General features: G+C 41.8%; 1 protein-coding gene across 2 annotated transcripts; it reads right to left on the bottom strand.

Moving 5' to 3' along the window:
* Positions 1 to 6,591: 6,591 nt before the first annotated feature.
* SLC20A1 (solute carrier family 20 member 1) lies at positions 6,592 to 22,842 on the bottom strand. Of its 2 annotated transcripts, none has more exons than XM_055327350.1 (11): positions 22,616 to 22,842; positions 21,537 to 22,176; positions 21,249 to 21,389; positions 20,925 to 21,010; positions 15,387 to 15,483; positions 12,393 to 12,512; positions 10,630 to 10,899; positions 9,949 to 10,507; positions 9,017 to 9,202; positions 8,377 to 8,461; positions 6,592 to 7,543 (listed from the first exon to the last, which is right to left on the bottom strand). In XM_055327350.1, exons 2-11 carry the CDS (start codon positions 21,883 to 21,885, stop codon positions 7,373 to 7,375), a joined length of 2,064 nt encoding a protein of 687 aa, XP_055183325.1. In that variant the 5' UTR covers positions 21,886 to 22,176; positions 22,616 to 22,842; the 3' UTR covers positions 6,592 to 7,372. The 2 variants fall into 2 exon arrangements, with proteins under 2 accessions (XP_055183325.1, XP_055183326.1); XM_055327351.1 differs by having other exon boundaries at positions 22,692 to 22,838.
* Positions 22,843 to 23,292: the final 450 nt, after the last annotated feature.

The raw sequence follows: 23,292 nt of genomic DNA, 5'->3' as shown, positions 1-23,292 counted from the left end.
ATCTCTCCAGGTGAGTCCAGGGTGCAGCCATGATGAGAACCACTGGCCTATGTTGTCCTCTCAGGAGAATGAGGACCCTGAAACACTAATTCCGGTTGCTTTTCTTCATCCTTCCACATGTAAAACACAATTCTTATTCTAAACACTTTTACTATTCAAGTTAATTATAGACCCAATTGTAGATCTAAAAGACTGCTTAGGCCAGGAATTGTTAAGAGTGTTAGCTGCCTACACCAGTGTCTGTTCCATCCCAGCTCTTAAGTATTATTAGAACTCCAACTCAGCTGGGTATGTGGCCACCCAAGTGAAAACCACATTTCCTATGGCAAGAGAAGAAGAAAAGGTTCTCCTTTACCAAAGAATGTCAACTAATAAACATATAAGGAATGAGAAACAGGAAAATCACCATTATTTTATTTTTAAGTAGGCTCCACACTGGGCATGGGGCTTAAACTCAGGACCCTGAGATCAAGACCTGAGCTGAGATTAAGAGTGGGACACTTGGGACACCTGGGTGGCTCAGTGGTTGAGCATCTGCCTTTGGCTCAGGGCGAGATCCCGGGGTCCTGGAATTGAGTCCTGCAGGGAGCCTGCTTTCTGCCTCTAGGTCTCTCATGAATACATAAAAATCTTAAAAAAAAAAAAAAAAAAAAAGTTGGGACACTTAACCAACCCTTCTAGGTGCCCCCAAAATCACCATTTTACAACCATGTTAGTGGTAATTGATTCAAGTTACATTCATCAGTGGATACTAAGGCAACTGAGTGAAAGACTGCTAGAGCACAGGACAGTCACACAATCTCACTTTCACTCCACTGATCAGGCATTAATTCCAAAGATTCTTCTGAAATGGATAAATCTGGGGCACCTGGTTGGCTCAGTCAGTAGAGCACACAACTCTTGATCGTGGATTTGTAAGTTTGAGCCCCACATTGGGTACAGAAATTACTTTTAAAAAAAATCTGAAAAAGAATTCATAAAACTCTAGAAAGTAAAATAAAATGGAGACATCTGGCAGGCACCCCCAGTGTTGGATAAGCTCATTATCTCAGCCTCTAAGCTTTGTGGGGATATTGGGTGCAGGACACATGACGCGAGACATACTCCCCCAACCACATTGGCTTGCAGCTGCTTCTCTGTTGCAGTCTGCCGCTAGGGGGAGTTAGGAGGAGACCAGAGGGGAAGGAGCTTCCCCCTTGCTTGCTTCTTGTTCCTGGTGAAGGAACGTTTCACTAGGACAGCAGCAATCCCCTCCTATACAGCCCTCACAGAATCAGCCCTCTTCACAGACCTGTCACTATACGCCAGCATGCCCTCAATGGTTCGGGCCCTGCTCCAGCCCACAGCAACCATTCCTCAGAGGTCGTTTTTCAGCTTCACCTTCACCGGGGTTCTTCTGCTTCTAAGGTTTTAATATTTCCAACGTCTTACTTATCTTTGTTTCCCCAGTATGCTACTGCTAGGATACTGCTGTGTCTGCCTTTTGCCATTTCAGTTGCACTGTTAGCTCTTTAATTCTCTGTTAAAACACCTATGATTTGTCTTCTGACTGGATTCAGAGGCAGAAATTAGTACCAAGAGTGGGGTTTATATCCCACCCACCCACCCCCAGCATGTACACATATCTTACTAAGGCATTTAAACTACTTGCATTTCCTGCTCATTAAGACTAAGTAATCAAACAATATTACCAATGAGAAAACTGGCATGTTTGGGTCTTTAAGTCTTGAGGTAATAGTCCCATGCTGAAGATGAGGAAAGATAGAATCTATCCCAATGACCATCATGCCCCTTTAACAGCCATTATAAAAAACAAACAAAAAAACCTTTTTTTCTCTGTTCTTAGGATTTCCTGTCACTCAGCTTAATCTAATCCCAATTTATAGAGTCCTATATACTTTTCCTCAAAGACACTCCAAAGTTAGGTCCTTTATTTTAGACTTAACAAATGATGATAGAGGGACGCCTGGGTGGCTCAGCAGTTGAGCATCTGCCTTTGACTCAGGGCGTGATCCCCAGGTCTGGGGATCAAGTCCCATATCGGGTTCCCTGCAGGGAGCCTGCTTCTCCCTCTATCTGCCTCTCTCTGTGTGTTTCTCATGAATAAATAAAATCTTTTAAAAAAGAAAAGAAAAACAAATGATGATCGAGGGCAGCCCTGGTGGCGCAGCGGTTTAGCACCGCCTGCAGCCCGGGGCGTGATGCTGGAGACCTGGGATCAAGTCCCACATCGGGCTCCCTGCGTGGGGTCTGCTTCTCCCTCTGCCTGTGTCTCTGCCTCTCTCTCGCTCTGTGTCTCTCATGAATAAATTTAAAAAAATAAAATCTTAAAAAAAAAAAAAGAAAAAAGAAATGATGAACGAGTTAAGAAAAATTATTTGTCCCACCAGTCAAGGAGGAAAGGTTATCAATGTCAAGTTGAACATCATCAAGAAAATTACCTATATTTATTTGGAGGATGAGATCCATTAACATTATTTACAAAGGGCTTATGAAGTGTCAGGCATTACACACTTCACATGCATTATTTCATATAAACCTCATGAAAATCCTGTGACATAAGTACCAGTATTTTCACCAATCTAAACAAGGAACTGAGGCTTAGAAAGATTAAACAGCCTCCAAGATATACAACTAACAAATGCTAAAGCTGGGATTAGAACCCAGATAAATGTGGCTCCAGCTCTTATGTTCCTAACCACTATACTATACTGCACACATGAGGTAATTAACTGCCTTTAAGACCTCTGATTCCAAAGGAAACTTTTGAGTTTAAAGCCCTTCTCTATACTAGACTCTAACAGGAACTCTTGTGAAAAACCAAAGATTCTATACACACAAGCTGACAGTATTCCCAAAAAGCTGGCAAGGCTAACCATATTTGATGTGGATGGAAAGCTCGCCAGAAGCCCAAGATCTTAGCTAAAAAAAAAAAATTATCTCCCTTCCAAATCAATAAAGTACATACAAAGCATCTCCTAGGACTGTTCAACTAATGGGAAATATTGACTAACATTCCCAGAACCTGCCCCCCGAAAAATTTTAATTGAAATTAAAAGTAATAAAAGCTCCTAGAAAAAGGTACCAAATCAATAGGCACTGAGTTCGTATGGGCTGAAGCTTGTTCTCTAATGGTCCTTATACACAGTGTAAGTTCTCCCTGGAGCAGCCTGGGTGGCTCAGCCGTTTAGTGCCGCCTTCAGCCCAGGGCCTGATCCTGGAGATCCAGGATAGAGTCCCACATCGGGCTTCCTGCATGGAGCCTGCTTCTCCACCTCTCTGTGTGTCTCTCATGAATAAATAAATAAAATCTTTAAAAAAAAAAAAGTTCCCCCTGGAATTTCCAAAGATCCATTATCCTTAGAGCTAACCTAAAAAGCACCACTTTACTTTAGGAACCAAAGTGGCAACTCAGCTGCCAACTATTATTTTGCAAAGCAGGACACAGTTAGTTCAGAATTATATTTTTCCAATTAGCACAGTGGGAAACACTGTTGAGGCATTCAGCCCAAGCCTGCAATTAGAGAACATTTGCTTGCTTCTAGAAATAGAATGAATGGGAACTAGAAACCTGCTATCTAGGTCTTTAGCAATAATACTATGGGAGGAGAGACCTTGCTATATCAGCAGTCCCCAGAAAATAACCATCTTGTCCTCTTAATAAGCAGCATTCTGCATTGCACCACAGCATGCTCAGATGAGAGAAATCCAGCATCATCTCTGAATATAACAAAACAGGTTTACATTAAAGCCCAATCATTACAAAGGCAAAGACTAAGGCCAATGAGCAGTTCCAGTGTTTTCTTTTAGTTTTTTTAAAAAACTCTATTCATAAACTCTCAAAAGTCTCCATCTGTCACAAAAGGAATAGTTTGGTATCAACACCTCAGCAATCTACAGCCAGCTGACCCCTCTCAGCTTTTCAAATAGCTCAGTGTCTCAGGTGAAACAATGGATGAGATTTAGATCTCTCAAGTAGAGCAGAAGAGAAAGGCAGAGAACAGTATTACAAAGAAACAAGTTTCACACCACAGGTAGGAAATCAAGAACCTTACCAAAATTTGGAGCACTTAACAAAATTTTGGCATGAGGCAATAAAAAACCATTGGCAATTAAGATATATATGAAAATCAGAGTGCCTGGGTGGCTCAGTCAATTGTCTGCCGTGGGCTCAGGTCATGATCCTGGGATCAAGCTCCAAGTCCAGCTCCCTGCTCAGTGCGGAGTCTGCTTCTCCCACTCCTGCTCCCCTCTCACTTGGGCTCTCTCTCAAATAAATGAATTTGGAAAAAAAAAAAAACAAAACAAGCTCAGAAGTTCAGTAACAGCTTCTAAATACAAGTATAATCTTAGCAAAATTAAGACCAATTATACAGTGAAAGTGGGAGGTTGGGTCAGTGTATGGTAAAAGTTAAAGACAACTGAAACTTTATATCAGGGACTCCTGAGTGGCTCAGAGGTTGAGCATCTGCCTTCAGCTCAGGGAGTGATCCGGGATCGAGTCCCGCATCGGGCTCCTTGCACAGAGCCTGCTTCTCCCTCTGCCTGTGTCTCTGCCCCCGCCCTCTCTCTGTGTGTCTCTCATGAATAAATACAATCTTTAAAAAAAAATTTTTTTTTTTTTGTTTTTCATCATTTTCCACAATGGGAAGTCAAAAGCCAAAAGCTGGAAGGGCCAAGTAGTTTTTTTTTTTTTTTTTTTTTTAAGATTTATTTATTCACGAGAGACACAGAGACACAAGCAGAGAGAAGCAGGCTCCATGCAGGAAGCCCGACCTGGGACTCAATCCCAGATCCCGAGATCACATCCTGAGCCAAAGGCAGATGCTCAACCGCTGAGCCACCCAGGCATCCAAGGGCCAAGTAGTTTTACAAACATGTTATCATTCGGCAACACTGAGGCAAATACCAAGTGGACTGAGTGGGGCAGCCCAGGTGGCTCAGCAGTTTAGCGCCACCTTCAGCTAAGAGATCCTGGAGACCCAGGATCAAGTCCCAAGTCGGGCTCCCTGCATGGAGCCTGCTTCTCCCTCTGGCCTGTGTCTCTGCCTCTTTCTCTCTGTAGGTCTCATGAATAAATAAATAAAATCTTTTTTAAAAAAAAGACTGAGTGGAGCAGCATCAGGAAAAGAGAGATGGTGGTGGGAGACCCATTTCTGTTATAAGCTTTACTGAATCACGACTCCTCCATAACCACATACAACCTTGATTTTAAAAACGTTGTTTAAAAAAAGACATCTATGCCCAAGAAACACAGACCAAGGTTCTCCAAAGCATGTATCCCTGACCCATGGCAGTGCATATTACTGTATCCAGAAATACAAACTTTCTCTGGTCTCTTTCTAGCTCTTGGGGTTCCTCTTCCCCAGATCTAGCTGCTCTTCCTAGAGAAACACATCCTTGATTCAAGTATTTTCTCAGCTATTCTCTCCCAAGCCAAGGAGAAAATGCTCAGGAGAGTTCATTTCATCACAGGAAGACAGGATCGAGGCTTGTGTCAGGTCACGAGGAAAGAAAGCTAATACCAAAACTAAGAGGAGTGTCTCCCCCAAAACCTTCAGTTCAGGGATTAATGCTAAGTTCTCTTTACCATACAGGGCCCCCTCCCTCCTTCCTCAAATAAAAGTCACAAGGCTACATTCCACCAGCCCCAAAGGCTACAACTGATGTCCATTCTCTGTTAACATGTAATACTGGGCAAGATACAGCTCCCCAGGCCGGTTCTATCATCTGTAAAAGACCTACTCAAAGAGGTCCTGAGAGTTAAATGTAGATGAAAAGCTTAGCCCAGTGTCTGACCTTAAATGGTGAATACTGACTCAGCAAGTCTATGGCATGTACCCAACCAGTGATCTAATCTCTCTCTCTCAGGCATTAAGTCAGGCAGGCATAGTTTTATGCAGTACAGTGTGGCTTCTCAAAAGCTCTTCTTACAACACAACTCTCAGGACAGGAACTTTCAACCTAGTTTGCAAAGCAATGCATTTTTCATAAACTGTTCTGATAAAGGAATGAGACTCAAGAACCCGGGACACCTGGGTGGTTCAGTGAACGTCTGCCTTCAGCTCAGGGTCATAATTCCAAGGTCCTGGGACCGAATTCCACATCGGGCTCCTCGCAGGGAGCCTGCTTCTCCCTCTATGTTTCTGCCTCTCTCTCCCTCTCTGTATGACTATCGTAAATTAAAAAAAAAAAAAAAAACAGAATTTTTAAATAAGTTGAGCTCTACACACATACACACACCCCCATCTTAGCATCCTTCATAACAGCAAAGCTAGGAACACTCTAAAGGATCTGGTAAAACAGACCATTCAAACAGGAAAACTTTGTGGCTATCAAACAATGAGTAGATTTATACATGCTAACATGAAAGTATCTAGACTGTGCTATTACAAGGAAAAATGCCAAAAGGCTACAACATATAACATATATATATTCTGTGATCACAAATTTAACAAGGAGGAGTGGGGGGAAACTTAAGTGGGTCGGTAGTTCCCACTTAAGATATTCACATTCTCCTAAAAATGGCCTAGGGCTAATTCATTTGGAGTCCAGATGCTTCAAATAAGAACAAAAACCATGAGGACAAAATTTTCTAGAAATTGTAGGCTTTTTTATTCAGTTAAGAGGTAGACAGATGAACATGGAAGGCTGTCCCATTTAACTTGTCCAAAGTTCATATTCCACTCCATTCATCCATCCCACACTGCCAGAACTCTTAAATAACCCAGACTGCCAGAAGGCTTTTTCTTCCTACTTCTTTTTAGCAATAATAGTCAATGAACTGCTTGCAAAGAAGTTACTACTAACTTAAATTTTCAGTGTCCAAAGAACCTCGTCCCTATAAGAAATTCCCACATATGCCAATGGAACCTGCCACTACCGACAGGAGGGCAGAGTACAAATGGCTCTATTTCTCTAAGAGACTACAAGGGAAGCTTCAGTTATGTTTCTGTTGTTAAGTCCCTGTGCATGTTAGGGCAGAAGCTGGTGAAACCACCAAAACAGAGCACACTGTCAAATGGCTCTGAATGGTTGTTTAAAAAAAAAAAAAAAAGTTTTCTTTAGAGACAACATTAAAACATAATGGAATTGAAGCCTGATACAAAAAGTAGAGAATTATGTACAGGAATTCACAGCCCAGAAGGAAAAGGGACCTCAATAGGAACCAGTGGAAACCTGGCTATTTTACATAGCTAAGTTTGAGACAAGTCATATTTAGCACAAAAGCAATTATAGCACAAGTAACACTTCCCTCCCACAGCTCCCAAACTTTAAAAAGACTCTTGTCGGTCTTCTGTAACACTGTGATCCTTCTTCAAAGGAGCAGGAATGTGTAAGGTGGCCCCAAACATTGACATGAATTTTAATCTCAAAGAGCTTTAGCTCTGAGGATGACATATTTGAAGAGTGCCATAATAGCAGCACTTATAATCCCAGAAATGGGGACCGTGACAAACCAGGCCATAAAAATGTTGCGGAAGAGTCGCCAGTCAACAGCCTTTTTGGATCGGAGCCAGCCAACGGATACAACAGACCCCACCTAGCAGAGAAAGGGGTATCAAGGAAACTGGTTAGTAAAGGCCAATGATATTTTGGTAACAGACATCATATGACCCTACATAGGTAAGGAGCCCCAGACTGCTGGATGAGACAGATTCCATGAAAGATGGTCTGTAACAGGTTAAGAAACAGATTACTCATGGGAAGATGGAGGCAATATAAAAATCCAATCATTAAATCTGTGTTAATTGGGGTAAAATATGAAAACACTTCCTTTCTCTTTCCTGAGCTACTGGAATGTAATCAACTGCTTTAATAATGACTGTTTTTAATAAATTAATTTTCAAGTTTTCCAAACATCATTTTAGAGAGGGGCAGATATTAGACCTCATATAGCCAATCACCTGGAGATACCCTAGAAGAAAAAGGATGACTCACAGGCTCCATGACGAACCAACTTAAATTGCCTCAAGGAAGCCAGTTTCTTCCTTTTTCTATAGTTATTACATGGCCATCAAGCAACTTCAGAATTCAACAAGATTCTTAGTACTTCAGTTCTGAGAAGCTATGAATATATGCGTTCCATAAGTCATGCTGCCCTTCAATAGCCCAGTAAGCCTTACAGATGGGCTAAACGGACTTTTGCCATCATTTGGGGATAACATACATTATTGGTTTAAATAAGAGTACTGACCCAAGGAATTGTAAATTATAAGACTTTACGTTATTGTGGTCATTTGTCCTAAATTTGTAAACTCTTCAAAGACTTCAATTGCATAAAAGTTTCTAAACCACAATATCATGCTTAAAAACAAAAAATAAAAGTATTACTAGAACTATCCAATAGACACAGTACGTATACATTACACTTACTTTACAATGTGTTGTACTGATGGGAAGACCAATATTTGATGCAATTACCACAGTGAGAGCAGATGCCAATTCAATACTGAAGCCACTGAAGACATAAAAAGATTACTTGTCAAGAATGGAAGTTGTTTTTTTATAAGCTAACCCTACCTCAAAGTTAACACAATCTTACTGAGCTCTACTCAGACAAAACCTTCACTAACATCTTTAATTTGCTATATAGCTCCTGAAATCTACTTTAAATCAGGCTCTCTTCCCTCTTCTTTAATGTTTTGAGGTTTTAAGTTTTACTGGAAGCCCATTATTAAAGTCTGCATGTTTATTATGAAGAATTTAATAAACAGCCTTAGCTCCTAAGACAAATAAACAAGTATACAGAGCTATTCACTACACACACACACACACACACTCCTTTCTCAGAAAAGTTACATTTTTAAGAGACCACCAGAGATGAATATTTGACCAAAATCATGCATAAGGGCCAGACAATACATAAAAATCTAAAAAGTTCACAACAAGAGTAATTATCAGGAACCTACACAAGCTTGGATTACATTAGCTGAACATTTGTGTGTTAATACTACATAGTATTACGCACCCTAAGAAAATGAGCATTAGCTTAAGATCTGCTTTACCAACTTACCTAGAAGGTGTGATTGGTGTCAGATCTTTCCCCATGGTCTGGATAACTCTCCTTCCCCAAACCCACAGACCAATACAAATACCAACTCCACCATAGAGCAGAAGCCATATTGGTGTTGCTACTTTTGAAGAAACATCTCCTGTGTCATAAACCAGATACAAAGCAACCAGAGGACCAATGGCATTGCTGAAAGAAGAAAGAGGACAAAGAAGATTTTTCAGGCAGAACTAGAACTCGGCAAGGTCCAGTTTGCTAAATGATCTACTAGATTATTTAAAGCAAAGTGGTCAAGCTCATTTAGGAAATGGTCCTTTCAATAGAAATAAATGGAACCCCAACATGCATAGCAGAAGAAAATGAAAGCTGCTCACAGAGAAAAATCCCATGCATTTGGTGGCCTATTTTCCAACAGGTAGCCTAGAACTCAGGTTCCAATGACCAATTTACAAACCACAGAACTGAGGCTAACAGCCTCCAACTTCATTATGTAGGTCCGTGATTTTTAAGTTTTTCATCTCAGTCCACAGAATTTACTATCACAGAACTGGATCCTATCTCAATAAACAAGAAGATCTCTCCATGAAGAATATCTGTGTTTATCATCTACAGTAACATTCTTTGTAATCTCTAAAGGAAAAGAATTTTTTTTAAAGACTATTTTTAAGGAATCTCTACACTCAAACATGGGGCTCGAACTTACAACCCTGTGATCAAGAGTCACGTGTTCTACCAACTGTGCCAGTCACAGTTGGTAAAAAAAAAAAAAATTACTGCATATTTTATTAAGTCAGTAACTGCTATTACCACATCCTCTTTAGACTATTTATGTCCCATGGGGTGGTCTGAGTACCAAAGCCACAGCATAGCCTTATAAAAGGGATAAGGTGACATAAAAATAGAAAGTGTGATGCTGAGATTCCAAGTCAACTGACCTGACATCATTTCCACCATGGGCGAATGACCCAAAGCAAGCTGTAAGGATCTGCAAGAACTGGAAGAGGAGAGACACCTCTGGTTTATCCTGGTCATACCATTCTTCTAGAGAGCTGCTACTTCCTTTTCGGTCACCCAGACCCATGTCTGCCTTGACATTCATGTCCATCTCGGATGCCGAGTGAATATCAGACACAGCATTGCAGTAACTGGTGTAACTGTCCATTCGAATTCGCTTCTTGCTATCTGCGTTAGGCCATGTCAGCTTCTCCATTTCTTCCCCTTTCTGTTCACCTTCTTTGGCACGGAATGAATCCAGAGGCATGCCACAAATTGCCATGGTATAGGAAGTATAGCTATTGTTGCGCCTCAAGGGTTTGTCGCCAGAGTCTCCCATGCAGTCTCCCACCTTAGCAAGATGTAATTTATGAAGCAGCTCTTTGTATAAGCCAGAATCTTTATGCACGGTGTGATACTGATAGTGGCCACTGGAATTTATCTGGTTACTGACGGCTTGATTGAACTGAACAAGGTTTCCATTAGGCAACTGCACTGCCCCTGGCCAAGACCAAAACAGTAACACTAAATACAAAGAGCATCAGGTCCAAACAGTGAGCCTCCTCACCAGTACAAGTAACAAAGTAAAATTCTATTTTCCCCACTGAAGAAACTCCACTCACCGTTCATGGCACTGTCTATGCTGGTTTCCTCTTTCAGATCCACGCTGGGAAGCCTCTCTCGCTCTGGAGCTTCCTCTAAGTCTCCAAGTTTGAACGAAACTGTTCTCTCCTCCACCACAGCCCGAAGGGGCACAGTGGCAGACCCTACCTCAGAAATGGGATTCCTGGTCTCAATATCACTGAGAGACAACTTTGTTTCTTCATGGTCTTCTTTCAAGCTATTCTTTTTTTCCATTAAGGGGCTTTCAGAAGGACTAGACTTTATTTCTCCTAGAAAAAAAGGGGTTTTTGATTTGGTTTTGACCAAACTCACTTGTTTCATATCTCACTTCTCCCCCCAAAAAATCCATCTCAAAATAATATATTTCAGTGAAAATTCAGGATAATTTTTCCTATCTACTTCAGTTGCCGTATCATGTATCTCTCCTTTGGGAAGAAATCAGCAATGCTTCAGAAGTCAGAAACTTCTTCAGTAAAGGGCCAGACAGTAAAATATTTTAGGCTTTACGGGCTTTGCTGTGTATTCTCCTTTACGAAACAAAGGTTTTGGTATTATAAGGGTAAAAACCATTCCTAGTTCCCTGCTGACCCATTCTGAGGTGAAAGGTACCTCAAAAGCATGACGCTGAGAGATTGAAAATTTACACTGCATCCAATTCATGTTCTTTTTAAAAGAGGAATGCCCTCAAACACAGTTCAATGCCGGTAAAGATTGCCACCTTGAATTTCCAGCTCTGTAAAACACAGGTGTGCCTTAAGGTTCTGCCTTACGGTTCTAAATGCCATGACTAGGCAGGAGCATTTTCTGCCCAGTCTACCAAGGCCCGTATGTTTACATGTTCATTCAGGCATCACAACCAAGCTACAGACCAGGACATAAAACATTAGCATGATTTGTCTCATCTTCTCCCAAACCAGGGGAAAAATGAGGTCAGGAAGTCATGTAAGCCTCACTCCCACCATGCGCTCGGCCGAAGCAGGCTAGCACAGACTAGAGCCTCTCTGAGCCACCTCAGTGCAGCTGCATGACGCAGCACTCTTCCTAGTGCCCCTGCAGTCCATGCATCCCTCCACTTCCCAAAGAGGAACCTGAAATCACTAACCAAGCATTTGCAAATGAAAAGGGCAGAAAAAGATTACTCTAACAGATCTTAGCCAATAAGGAAATAAATACAAGATATAAAGAAGACGGACACTGACAAAATTTATTCCACCGTTTAATTACACTCTACTACCGCACGCAGTAATGGTCTAAATGATTCCTTCACATTAACACAGAAAATGTCTGCCTCTACAATCTCTGCTACAATTTTGAGAATTAGCCAAATCTAAAGTCAGATATTAATATGTGACTCAGCTTTGCATGTCTAAATCTGAAGTTACACACGGAAGAGGTTAGGACAAAGTTTCTTCCTTGAAAATATTTTGTACCTACACCCCTATTAACACATTAAAATATCCTCACACTTCCCAATTAATGTTAAGCTACATCTCTGTTTGCTACCAGCAACTGATGTCAAGGTACACTAAAAAGTAGGTTAAATAACAGTTTGTCCCCAGCACTGTCAAATATTTCTTTATGACTAGATCTCAGGTCATTACAAGTCAACAAAAATAGTTTGGACAATAAGCCATATCCTGAAATCTCATTTAAAATTTTGACTTTGTCAATCTATCCAAATAGTGGATTTTTATTAAGTGATCACACAAGAAGAAACAAGCACATTGCTAGTTAAAATGATCTGTCACAATTTGGTACTTACGTTCAATTTTTCTCTTCATCCTGGGACATACAAAGAACCAGACGATAAGGGCACAGAAAACTGCACAACCCACCGAGATGAGGATGGTGCCCCACAGAGGAAGTTTGTCAAAGCCCAGCACTAGGAGATAAAATGGTGCATCTTGAAAACCCCAGGGCAACAGCCCCCTGCAACAATGTGTAAACCCTCCTCTGGGGACTCTGGGGTTCCCCAAGCCAGCCCATCACCCTTTCTAACTGCTGCCAGCCTTAGGTCCACAGGGTTTATAGTGCTAATGACTACACAAATTCAGGAGGGGAGAAAAATCCCATGGTCATCCGAAACCCACACCTCCACCTCTGGTCCACTCTCCACACCTGTTAGGTTCAAGTATCCCAACCTCCTTCAAAAACTAGCTCTTTTCCTTTCTTTGCTTAGTAGATAATAAGGATCACTATACTGAGGATCTGCAACTAGCTATGGAAAAAAAAATGGAAGTGTTCCACTCCCTAAACTCCAGATGGTAGCTGCCACACATTATGTTTGCACATACAGATTTTGATGTTAAAAAAGAAAGGGTCCCCAAGAGTCACATTTGTCATACTGACAGAATTCTCTGTGGAAGTTATCACATCCATTGTATTACCCTCCAGTAAAATCCTTTAACGAGATTATCTCTTAGGAGACATTATCAAACTAAGATACAGAAAACCAGAATATTATCTATCAAAAGATAAGAATAGTTCAAAGGGCTATCTTTCACAAAAAGAAAAAAAATTAGTGGTAATTTCATTAACAAGCCCTATCTTAGAGACTTGCCTACTTTTCACCTGACTTTGGGATCATTAGTACCATTCCTCACCTGCTTATGACTCAAATGCCAACAGACTCCAAGCTACTAGCCTAGACTAATGACAGAAGCAACGCACTATAGAATTCTATTAAGCCTAAGAGATGTTATAATAATCTATAGTTCATCCAAGAATAGCTTGGCTACCTGCAGTTCTTTTGCTTTTTATTCTGATTAGGAATTAAATTACTTATAAAATGGAAAATCTATTGTCCCAATGATTGATATTTAAAAATCAGATATAAATTATAGTCTCTTCAAAACTAAAGGTTCTATAGTGACTATAAATCTTTCCATTTTAATTCCTATCAATTCTAACCATGTGATTAGTCACACAAACTAAAATATACATGAAATTTAATCAATCTGTATCACAATTTAAATTTGCCTATATTCAAAGTCCAAAAGGGTTTCGAAATAAGAGGGGAAATTTTTCTTGTAAATGATCCACAAAGAACAGAAAATGGGGATCCCTGGGTGGCGCAGCGGTTTGGCGCCTGCCTTTGGCCCAGGGCACGATCCTGGAGACCCGGGATCAAATCCCACATCGGGCTCCCGGTGCATGGAGCCTGCTTCTCTCTCTGCCTGTGTCTCTGCCTCTCTCTCTCTCTCTCTCTCTCTCTCTCTCTCTCTCTCTCTCTCTGGGACTATCATAAATAAAAAAAATATTAAAAAAAAAAAAAAGAACAGAAAATGTTCCAAGTTCCTTCTTCAAAAACAATTGAAAGTTTATGTTTCTGATTTCACGGAACTATGAGATTTGCTCTACCAGTTAAAACATCAGTGCTCAGAGCCTCACAAGACTTTTTTAGTTTAGCACGAAGCAGTCAATTCAAAACAAAAGAAATGTAGCATCCAAGTTTTTCTTTGCCTGTACCATTTGGCTAAGGAATCTTATATCTCCTAAGTAGGATCAATATTCTCATAAAGTTGTCCATTTTCTTTCCTAATTATTCTAAAATTAAAGACAAGGTTAAAAATACTTAGCTAATTCCATTTTTGGTGACTTATTACTTCAGTGAAGTTTAAGAATTACAGTCTATTAGTTAGAAAAGTGATCAATGTAGTGGGCCCCAATGAGCATTAAAAAAAGCTAGAGAACTGTCTGAAAATATGAGTATACGGCATATAGTGAGGGTAAGTAGCTTCAAAATACTATTCTGTTGGGATGCCTGGGTGGCTCAGCAGTTGAGTGTCTGCCTTCAGCCCAGGATGTGATCCTGGAGTCTCAGGATCGAGTCCCACATCGGGCTCCCTGCATGGAGCCTGCTTCTTCCTCTGCCTAGGTCTCTGCCTCTCTCTGTGTCTCTCATGAATAAATAAATAAATCCTTAAAAAAAATATACTATTTTGTTTTTCCCTCCTGTCTCTACACGTGTGTCTTGGGTAGCAATGTACAATGTATTTTTTCCAGTGGGTCACAATCAAAAGATCAAAAGTCACTGACTTGACCATCAAGTCAAATGACCCTAGAGAGCAAAACTGAACTGATCAAAGCATGTACTGTCCTGATCTGTTACAAGTGACTGATCTTTTTCAGCTGCTAAATTAAACATGTATAATTTAATCCATACTTTGCCTTAGTCCCAAAATAAAAGTAATCATTTCAATCTTTATATCCTCACAAATTATTTCCTCATAGCTGCAAAAATTCTTCTTCCAAGTGCACTTAGACCAGTTGTTAAACATCCCAACTCTTCTCATTCAAGCAGATTCAGGAAGTAAATTTAGTGCTTAGAAACCAAAGTAGCTCCATTTGGGAGAGAAAAATGAGAATATCCAGCAAACCAGTCCTAAATGACCGATTATTGAAGACCAAATATAACTAATGACTCTTCAGGTAGTCGAGGTCAGTATAATTCCAGTATTTTTTTTAGCATAATAGATAGGAAAAGGGGAGGGAGAAGATCATATTATCGGTGGATCCTGTGAAGACTAAAGAGTAAAGGTCTGTAGTGATTTAGAATCTGAGCAGGTCTCTTTGGTTGAAAAACTATCTAGGTTAACTCAGCATACACTAGCCTGCAGCCTTCTGAAATGGGCGCAGGCCAGCCACCTTCTAGGAGATTTCAGCCCTGTAAAGCAAAAAGGGGTAAATTGGGCATTTAATGCAAGTTTTATAAACAACTTTAAATTCACATTTAAATATTTTGATATGTACTTACAAGGTGCTCCAGTATACATGATGGAAAAAAGGTTTATTCCAACTGTGCAAGCATAGAAAACCGGCAAAGCTCGCAAACCATTAGGAACTGGATCTGCCTGTAAAAAGATCATGAAGATCAATACCTTAAAAGGTGTTAGTTATTTCCACAGAACCTTGTAAAAGGGTAGATTCAAGAATTATAGTGCCAGTTAATGGCCTCCATAATAGTAGGAAAAGCCCAATTGGCCTTGTTCCTGGAAGTCTCCCTACCAAGGCTGATCTCATCTTTTACATCTACCTAAATTTAAGTTTCTACTTTTTTTTTTTTAATTATTGGGGGGGGGGGTGCTATTTCTAACAAGGCTACCTATACTAATAACTGGGAATATCTCAAATAATCAGTTTCATGACCCACTGTTTTTGTTTTTTTGTTTTTTAAAGATTTTACTTATTTATTCATGAGAGACACAGAGGGAGAGAAGCACAGACACAGGCAGAGGGAGAAGCAGGCTCCATGCAGGGAGCCTGACATGGGACTTGATCCCGGGACTCCAGGATCACGCCCTGGGCCAAAGGCAGGCGCTAAACTGCTAAGCCACCCAAGGATTCCCATGACCCACTGTTCTAAGGTACCTGATGTCCAGATGTAAATCTGAACATACATCTGAGATGTACTATACATTTGTAAAAGATGTCAAGAAATAGACTATGAGGGGAGGTGAGTGGGGGGAATCAGTAACGATGACAGGCACTGTGGAGGGCACATAATTAGATGAGCACTAAATGTCATACTATATGGTATCAAAATTGAATTTAAATTTTTAAAAAGAAAGAAATAGACTGAGATGTTAGGACATTTCTCACCATGTCTGCAAAGATTTCTTAAAACCAAAACATGCAGAATTTACCTGCAACCATCTTTTCTAGACATCAATAAACATGCCATTATTAATGTTTATCAAAGTGCGAAGATAAAAATCAACTGTACACTAAGTCTCCTCTTCATTAAACAGACTGTTGCAGAACACTACCCTGGGCACTAAAATATGGGAATAAATGAGACAAAATTCCTGCCCTCAAAGAACTTACATTTACATTCCAGTACAGAATAAAGTAGCTATAAATATTATGAAGAAAATAAAGGATAAGGGGAAGTGATGGAAGGAGAGGCACACTGGGACTATGAGGGGTACAAAGACATAGGTGGTTAAGTCAACAAACTCTGTACATACCTAAGGAGGGAAAAAAAAAAAAGCAAGCCACTGGGGGGGGGGGGGGGGATGTTCCAGACAGAGATATCAGCAAGTACAAAAGCCCTGAGGCAAAAACTCAAAATGTTTAAGGAATTGCAAGGACAGTGTGACTAGAAGTAAGAAGAGTTCCACTTACGACAAATGTGTAATAATTCTACAGGAAAACACTAAAATCAAACACTTCAAGAGAACACAGATTTGAATATACAGAAAGACTAAACTTTGAAGATGTTATCCAAAGGTTTAATGTTGTCTTGATCACAATCCAAAAGAAAATCTTGAGAAAAAGACCCAAAGTGATTCTAAATCTTCTGACTAGGGACGGATGGCTGGCTCAGTCAGTGGAGCATGTGACTCTTGATCTCAGAGTTGTGAATTCAAGCCCCACAATGGGCACAGAGAGTATTTAAAAATAAAATCTTTTGGGCAGCCCTGGTGGCTCAGCGGTTTAGCACTGCCTTCGGCCCAGGGCAGGATCCTGGAGACCGGGGATCAAGTCCCATGTCAGGCTCCCTGCATGAAGCCTGCTTCTCCCTCTGCCTGTGTCTCTGCCTCTCTCTCTCTCTCTGCCTCTCTCTCTCTCTCTCTCTCTCTCTCTCTCTCACAGGAGTAAATAAGTAAAACCTTTAAAAAAAAAAAAAACTTTAAAAAAAAATAAATAAAGCTTCTGATTAGGGTAATCAGACATTAGGACGAGGGAGGTAGAGGCCAGAGATGCACGCAACAGAAGATGCTGTTCCAAATCAGTAGAAATGAGCCCTCACAGAAAACCACTTTGAATTTTAGCTTCCATACTTTAGCAATGAAAACCAGAAAACCACTTTGAATTTTAGGTAGCCATACTTTAAATATACATATATAATATATAAATAAATATACAAACAAATAAATGCTACAAATAGGAAAATAAAATAAAAATAGCTTATGCCTAGTAACTATTCTATACCTAGAAACTGTTAAGCATCCTGGAAAAACTCAACAGTGTGGGTCACACTCCAAGGACAGTCAATAAAGTTATAAATTTGATGCATACTGCATTTTTCTTCTAAGAACTATCCATGGTTTTAAAAGCCCCCCAAAGCCAAAACCTGTTAGGGTTCTATAAACATTATATAGGGACCTCTCAACTGATTTTTTTTTTTAAGATTTTATTTATTTATTCATGAGACACACACAGAGAGAGGAAGAGACTTAGGCAGAGGGAGAAGCAGGCTCCTTGCAGGGAGCTTGATGTAGGACTCGATGCCCAGACTCCGGGATCACCAGAGCCGAAGGCAGACAGACGCTCAACCACTGAGCCACCCAGGCATCCCTTAACAGATTTTCAAATACTTTTTGGTAATATGGTACTGAATCAAATTAATAAGAGTCGGCAGTAGCTTATGTTTTATTTTTCTATATAGCCCAATTATATATTCCCTGAAGGTAGCCAATAATTAATTAGTTGGGGGGAAGGTAGGGAATGAATGATGCTACTATGGTTTATTATGAAACACAGGCTCATAATTTAAAAAAAGGCTAAGTTCAGTGATGCCTGGGTGGCTCAGCGATGGTTGAGCATCTGCGTTGGGCTCAGGGCGTGATCCCGGGATCCCTGATTGAGTCCCACATTGATCTCCCCACAGGGAGCCTGCTTCTCCCTCCTATGTCTTTGCCTCTCTATGTGTCGCTCATGAATAAATAAAATCTTAAAAAAAAAAAAGCTAAGATCATAAATTGACTGGGAGGGGAGGGGATAAAACAAAACTGTGTCCTCCCTTTTGCTTCCTCCCGACTCATCTCGGTCCCATACAAGAGATAACGACAGCTAACAACTTTAGAGTATTTTTTATTACTGTATGACCCATCTAACATGCATCTGAAACTTTACCTGGAAATAATGTAAATATCTCATCATGCAGTTATGTGCGATGTGAAAAGATGATCTTCATAACTCCCTATCTTCAACCAGACTAGCCCATTGTTTACATACTGGATATTTCCACAAGCCTTTGTCTAAAGAAAAAGGCTCCTCTGAGTTTGAAAAGATGTCCTAGATTTAATGGGATTCTTAACAAAAGGGAGAATGCTGAAGAAACCAGTTTTCTCTGACTAGCATTTAAATACTCCACAGGAAAACTTTCCCTTTTCCCCTATTTCTTGTTTACTGCCCCCCAGTCCTTAAGGAGAAGTACCTCACCTCCTTTCTGGTTTTTCCTCCTACTAGACTACCCAAAAACCTTGAACATTCAAAAAACAGAAAATTTTGAAAAATCAATTTTAATATTAATTCCCCAAATAAAATCTTAAGTTGGAAAGCATCAAAATGGTCAAATATTCAGACTTTAGCTTACTAGCATAAGGATGTTTTTTCCTTGGGATTTATAATCTAACAGTAATCAGAACTATTTACATTCATCACCTAAAAACTCACTGATAGATTGGACAAAAGGGTATATATGGGCCATGACAAGGAAAGGGGGGTTTGGAGATAAAGAAGTTCCTCAAAATCAGTATTGTTTTAAACACTATTCCAATCATTCTTGATCATGTCCATTCTCATTCCCACATGAATAATACATAGTTAAGAAGTTAACATATTTAACTTAAGCTCTCAATTGTGGGTAAAAAAATACCTGCCATGCATTTCTCAAATGAGAAATCCTGGGCACTAAAAATCCCTCTTCACATCTCTGAGCACCATCATTATCCCTCCAAAAAAGAAGACAAGTTTGTTTTGTCTTGTAATACACAAAGCCTCCCCAGAATCAGAACAATCTGCTTCCCAACAATCAACAAAGACGCAGTGTAAAACTTTTATAAAGCAGGAATCCCTAACAGGGGATCCTATCAATTCTCCTGGTTCTCTAGTATGGAGCAGGCTATATGGGTATAATAAGAACATTGAAAAATCTGACCTATGACTACTGGTAAGCCTCAAATCTAAGAATCATATTATATAGTACGGCAGTTGTGGGGATTGAGAGGGTAGGTGCTCATCACACTTGTTTCCGAAGTAGAACAATACCAAACTTCTAATCCATTAGTAACAATGAACTATTTACTCTCAAATTACAACCAACTACACGTTTCAAATTTTCCAAGTATTCAACTGCTATAATCTGCCAGACTCAGGCCATAGGAAGAGTGATTAATGAATCAACTTACCAGTCATTATTTCTAGAGGTACAAACCCTTCCCTACAGCAGCTTACAACTAGTCCAAACAAGTGGGTCTGAATATATTCTTACCCCTTGGGATTAAGCTACCTATCTCCCTTCACTCAGATTTCTACAGTTTAGGAGCATTTTTAAGAACTTACAATGGACCGTTAAGAGCTATTCACCTCAGAAAAAGGACAACTTTGTTTCCTGAGAAAAATGCATTTATTCTTACTCAGTAAGTAACTCAGTCTAGCAACAACATCCCTTGTTGTCTACATTTTGGAGCCAACATCAGACTTCTTGATAAAAGAAATGCTATTGGGTCACTCAAAAGGGATTTTCAAATGGGGAAGGAAATTAAATGACTGTCTGGAAATTTTTTTTTTTTTTTGCCAAGAAAAACAAAACAAACCAAAAACTACCTTTACTGGCTCTTTTTACCTAGTCTAAGAAATTAGTCAAGTCACTATGAGAGACAGAGTCCCCACCTAGAAACTTTTTTTTTTTTTTTTTTAATTTTTTTTTTTATTTATTTATGATAGTCACAGAGAGATAGAGAGAGGCAGAGACACAGGCAGAGGGAGAAGCAGGCTCCATGCACCGGGAGCCCGACATGGGATTCGATCCCGGGTCTCCAGGATCACGCCCTGGGCCAAAGGCAAGCGCCAAACCGCTGCGCCACCCAGGGATCCCCCCACCTAGAAACTTATAAACTGGTTAGGATTATCAAAACTAACTACTTGGAGACCCAAACTACTCAATTTAACTATTAACTAAAAAAAATTTAAAAAAAAAAAAAAAAGCCACAAAAGACATTGTGACTCATTGAACCCCAAGCTTATAAGTCAAACTGGTTTGCATGTGATGGTTCAGGTAAAGCAATCATCTGCAAACACCTGTACAAAGCCACCCTGAATAAATTTCCTTATTTTTTCATTCCCAGCTTCTCCTATTACTTGGCACACCAGAGTACTCATTCAATTTTCCGTTCCTGAATGCATTCTTGATTATTGAAAACTTGTTTCTTTGAGAGAACTCAGCAACATATAAGACATATACCAAACATAAATTTTTTAACTTTCCAAACCCATACCAATCATAACTGCAAGAATGCCAGCAGTCTGAATCCCATCAAAGGTCATAAAAGAGGTGAAAGATTACCTTACGGAGGATGAATGCACGAACAAGGAAGAATAAAATTCCAGACATAATACCAGAAAGCAGTGGAGAGATGAACCAAGACATCACTGGAACAGAACACATTTAAAAAAAAAAAAAAAAAAAAAAAGGTCAACTAATGAAAATCAGAAACCAAAAGAAAAAAAACCCACTTTAAATTTTTAATATTGTATCTTCAAAACTTCTTATCCCTCCATTTTACACCATATATTTCATATAATGCCATGGTAGCACATAACAAGAATAAAAATTTTAAAACCCTCCAATAAAAAATACAATTTAAAAACCATTTAGAATTAAACATACCAATTTTTATCAGTTCAGACCACTTGACACCCTCCTGCCCCTTTGCCACAAGAGAGAAACCAATGGTTGCACCAACAATACAATGGGTTCCAGAAATGGGAAGCTTCAAAAACGAAGCCACTAGTTGCCACACAGCAGAACCTGAAACACAGGCAAGTTTCATTAAATGACAAAATTCCTAGGACTGCAGTACGTTCTGAAGAAAAAAAATCTGAAAAGGAGAGCCCAGAAATGGAACTACCCATTTGCTCACCCACCACTAAGGGGCAATACATAAAAAGAACTTACCAAACATCGCACTGACGGAGCCGGCCATCAACAGCTGTTGGGTCGAGTTGTACATCGCCACGTCGATCAAGCCCTTCCTGATGGTTTCGCTCACTTTGGCCCCCAGTAGGGCGGAGCCCACGGTTTCAAAGATACTAGCTAGGATGCAGGCTTGCTTGAGGGTCACTACACCTGAGCCCACAGCTGTACCAAACGAATTTGCTACATCATTGGCTCCCACGGAGAATGCCAAGACAAACGCAATAATGAAGCCCAGGATCAGCATCCATAGGTAGTCCACCTTCAGGGGACCAGAAGCAGCAGTAGCAGCAATAGTACTGGTAATCAGCGTTGCCACGGTAGATGCCATTCTCTAGACTAGTGGTTTTTCTTTTTTGTTTTTTTGTTTTTTTTTTAATTATAAGAGAATTACTGAGCGGCTTTCGAGATGTGTAAACAGAATATGAGGTATCAAAAATGCTATAATAAATAATATATATTATATAAAATTAAATACTGTAAACTACGGCACAGAAACCGAGCTGGGGAGTTACTGCTATACGCTGCGTATGGGCATCTGTTGTCTGGGGTTTCTTTGGCTCTGGAGGGCTAAAAGCGAGGAGAATTCCATGGCGGAGAAGAGAAAGGACGCAAGTTCATCCTGGGGGGAGGGGGGAGAAAATAACAATAGCAGCGCGCCCTTGGGGGGGCCGGCGTGGCGCCCCGCGCTGGCCCACGCGGCTGGGGGGGGGGGGCCGGGGGAGACCTTGTCCTCCGCCCGCAGCCCCCCGGCCCCGACCCGAGCAGGGCGCGCCAGGCGGCGGGCACGTGGCGCCGGGGACCTCCTCGGCCGGCGCGCGCCCAGCCTGCCGCCCAGCCCGCCCGCGCGCGCGCGCCCTTCCCACGAAAACCGGAAAAAGGCCGTTCCCGCGCGCGCCGCCCGGGGACCGCCAAAAAGGCCCGCGGGCGGGCGAGCCGGCGGGGTGGGGGAGGGAGGAGGACAGAAACGAAGCGAGAGCCCGGCCGCCTCCCGCGCCACGGCGTTGGCGCCCGGCCCCACAGCGAGAAGGAAGCCTTTCCAAGGTGGCGCCACCACTCACCAGAGGAAACGGAGGGCCGAGCGGGAGACGACGGGAGCAGGTAGCGGCGGGGGGCTGGAGCCACGGGCGCACGCACCTGTGAGCGACGAGGCGACGGCCCGGGCGGAGGCTCCGAGGACGGTCCGGCGGGGCTTGGCGACCCACCCGGGAAGCACCCGCGGGCGCCTCAGCGGCCGAGAAGGAGCAGCACGCAGCGCGCGCCGGCAGCCATCACTCTGGAGGCACGCGCCGCGGGCCGCTACTTATAGCCCGGCGCCGCGACCCGCGTGACCCGCCGCGCCTCGCCCCGGCTCCGGAGCCCCGCCCCCGGGGTGGCGCAGCCCCCGCCGGCCGGCGTGCCCAACCGGGTGAGCCCAGCGGCGGCGCTCATTGGCCGGACCCGCGCGGGCGGCCACGCCCCCGGCGGGGAGGGTGTCCACGTGGGGAGGGCCAGCGCCCGCTGCAGCCTCGCCCTGGCATCTGTGCGGAGTGTGGCGGCGCCGGGTAGTTAGTTCACTGGCAGGGGACCCCGGCGCTACCGCGGGAGGCCGTCAGTGGGGTTATAGAGGCCGCGACCAAGGTCATTCGTACCGCCCCCCCCAACCCGGCGGGCCCCATTTCACGGTGCTGATCGCTTCGTCTCCAGCTTCCCTTTGAGCGCCCTGGTGACCTGCCGCGTCCAGAGGCCGCACCTGGGC

This window comes from Nyctereutes procyonoides, unplaced genomic scaffold (assembly GCF_905146905.1).
Source record: "Nyctereutes procyonoides isolate TBG_1078 unplaced genomic scaffold, NYPRO_anot_genome, whole genome shotgun sequence".
NCBI classification, from domain to species: domain Eukaryota; kingdom Metazoa; phylum Chordata; class Mammalia; order Carnivora; family Canidae; genus Nyctereutes; species Nyctereutes procyonoides.
Note: the sequence above shows the minus strand (reverse complement) of the source record. Positions and strands in the feature narration are given on the sequence as shown.